We start from the raw sequence: 2177 nt of genomic DNA on the forward strand, positions 1-2177 counted from the left end.
ACACACACACACACACGGGCACAAATGTGAGTGTATGATAGAGGGTCCTCGAGGGGCTAAAAGCCAAAAAAGGCGTCGAGAGCTGAAGGGGGGAGAGAGGGGGGGGGGCTTCACTTCACTAATGGAGAGAGAGAGAGAGAGAGAGAGAGAGAGAGCTGCTTCTAACTATTAGAGACACATCAGCGTCCCGCCTCCAACTCCTGTCAGCCTCCAGAGCGCGCCGCGCACACCCCCCCGGTGACCAGACGGAGCGCGCCGGGCTGGAGGTCGGGACGCCGAGCTGTGCATGTGTGCGTGCCGACACGGGATAACGGCGCCGTGCGACACCGACACACGTTAGATCTCCCGGAGACGTTGGTGTTGAAAGCGGCGGAGGATGAAGAGCCGCAGAGGAGAAGTTTAAAGTTCGAGCGGAGCCGCGTCCAGTCCGCCTCCAGCTGCCGCGTCCGCGCACACCGATGGGAACTTGAACCGGCTGAAGACGCCTCCGACCGGATGCTGGCGGGACTCACGAACTGGCCTGTGGTGTGAACTTCTCATTTTGACATGAACATCATCTTTTAAAACTTCGTCTTTTCCCCATTTATTTTTTTTATTTTTTATTTTTTTTATCACCTCTCCCGCATTTCTACGGATTCTTCATATTTATGGGACAGTGATGAACAGAGCGGTACCGGGGCCCGGAACAGACGGGGTCCAGACCGTGATAAGCCGGGACAGAGCCGGAGCAGGGCCCGTGGCGGACGCGCTCCAGCCGGTGATGAGTCGGGACAGAGCGGTACCGGCTCCCGGTCCAGACGGGGTCCAGACGGTGGTGGGTCCGGACAGCGGGGACATGCTGGACGGAGGCGCCGCCGGGGAGAAGCGGCTCTTTTCCGGCGCCGTGGCCGGAGGCAGAGACGCTCAGGCCGTGGAGAACCACTCGGAACCTCCGCCGACGAACCCGGTGTTAGTCCCGCCGCAGCAGGTAGATACAGAAAAGTTCCAGAGTCAGGAGGAAAGTAAAGCAGCTGAGAGGCACGGTGGTCTGCTGGGGAGGAGAGTAAAGAAACACTGAGAATGAGTAGAGTAGCAGAAAGTTCTGGTGTAACCAGAGGGAGCAAAGAACCTCCAGAACCTGACGCGAAATGAAGGAAATTTTACTGAAGAGAAATGAGAATTAGTTTCTGTGTTTTTATTCTGTTGGTTTTGTTGCTGCTGGAGGCTTCAGGTCTCGGCCTGTCAGCATCACATCAGGCCTGTGAGGACGGTGTCAGGAACCGGGTTCTGCTGATGTGACTGTTTAAAAAAAAAAAAGAAAGAAAAGGAAGGAAAAAGGCTAAACAGATTCCACCAAATCATTGTTTCAGAACGAACAGACTTCTGTCTTCAAACTCAGATTTTATTCCGTGCAAATTAAAAACTAAATAAAAGAATGAAAACTTGCATATTTTTCAATTGAAATTCAAAATGTTAATTTAATGTGAGCAGCAGCACAACCTGTGTTTCACTCCAACTAAACTCATTTCATTCCGCTGATCGGAAAGTCAGTTAAAAAATAAAATAAAATAGTTGTAAAGTGATTTGAAAGCAGGAGGCCTGCAGGGAGGGAACGCCTTCATGTCTGGGAAACAGGTTTATTGTATCTTAAATAAAGGATCATTCCCTGAATCACAGCTCTGGAGGCGCATTGTGAGATTATTCTTATCATCAGATGTTAATGGGCCCCGGGCCCCCCCTCCTCCCCCCCGCGCGCCCTCGGATTATTTAAAGAAAGAATTATAATATTATTAATGTGGGATTATTCATGTCGACATGCTTCAGACTGGCCTCATTAATAAATGAATGATCCTAATCAGAGGAATCCACAGCGAGCCCCGTTCAGCAGCAGGAGTCCACATAGACCAGGACAGAACTCACACACCATCCACTCAGCATGCTGTGGAAACACACACACACACACACACACACACACACTCACACACTCACAGGTGTGTGATAGTTATAAACTGAACGATCTGCATGTTTACAATTCATTCCTGGTGTAAATCATATTTTTGGTCTTTGTGCCCTGTACAGAAGTGTGTTGTGATGCCCTGTGGCGGGAATCCACCGGTTCTGTTCATGTTGTGGCTGTTTGCTTTATGAATCCGGTTTACCGTCCGTTTTATGAGCCGCGGTGTCTGTCTGTCTGTCTG

At 50.6% G+C, this 2177-nt stretch overlaps 1 protein-coding gene across 1 annotated transcript in view; it reads left to right on the top strand.

Moving 5' to 3' along the window:
* The first annotated feature begins 658 nt into the window (after window positions 1-658).
* Window positions 659-2177, top strand: part of nkx1.2lb (NK1 transcription factor related 2-like,b) — a 6384-nt gene continuing 4865 nt past the window's right edge. Inside the window, exon 1 of the mRNA XM_008297021.1 lies at window positions 659-967. Coding sequence (XP_008295243.1) covers window positions 659-967 — 309 coding nt within the window. The remainder of the gene's footprint in view (window positions 968-2177) is intronic.

This window comes from Stegastes partitus, unplaced genomic scaffold, assembly GCF_000690725.1.
Source record: "Stegastes partitus isolate 25-593 unplaced genomic scaffold, Stegastes_partitus-1.0.2 Scaffold1177, whole genome shotgun sequence".
NCBI classification, from domain to species: domain Eukaryota; kingdom Metazoa; phylum Chordata; class Actinopteri; family Pomacentridae; genus Stegastes; species Stegastes partitus.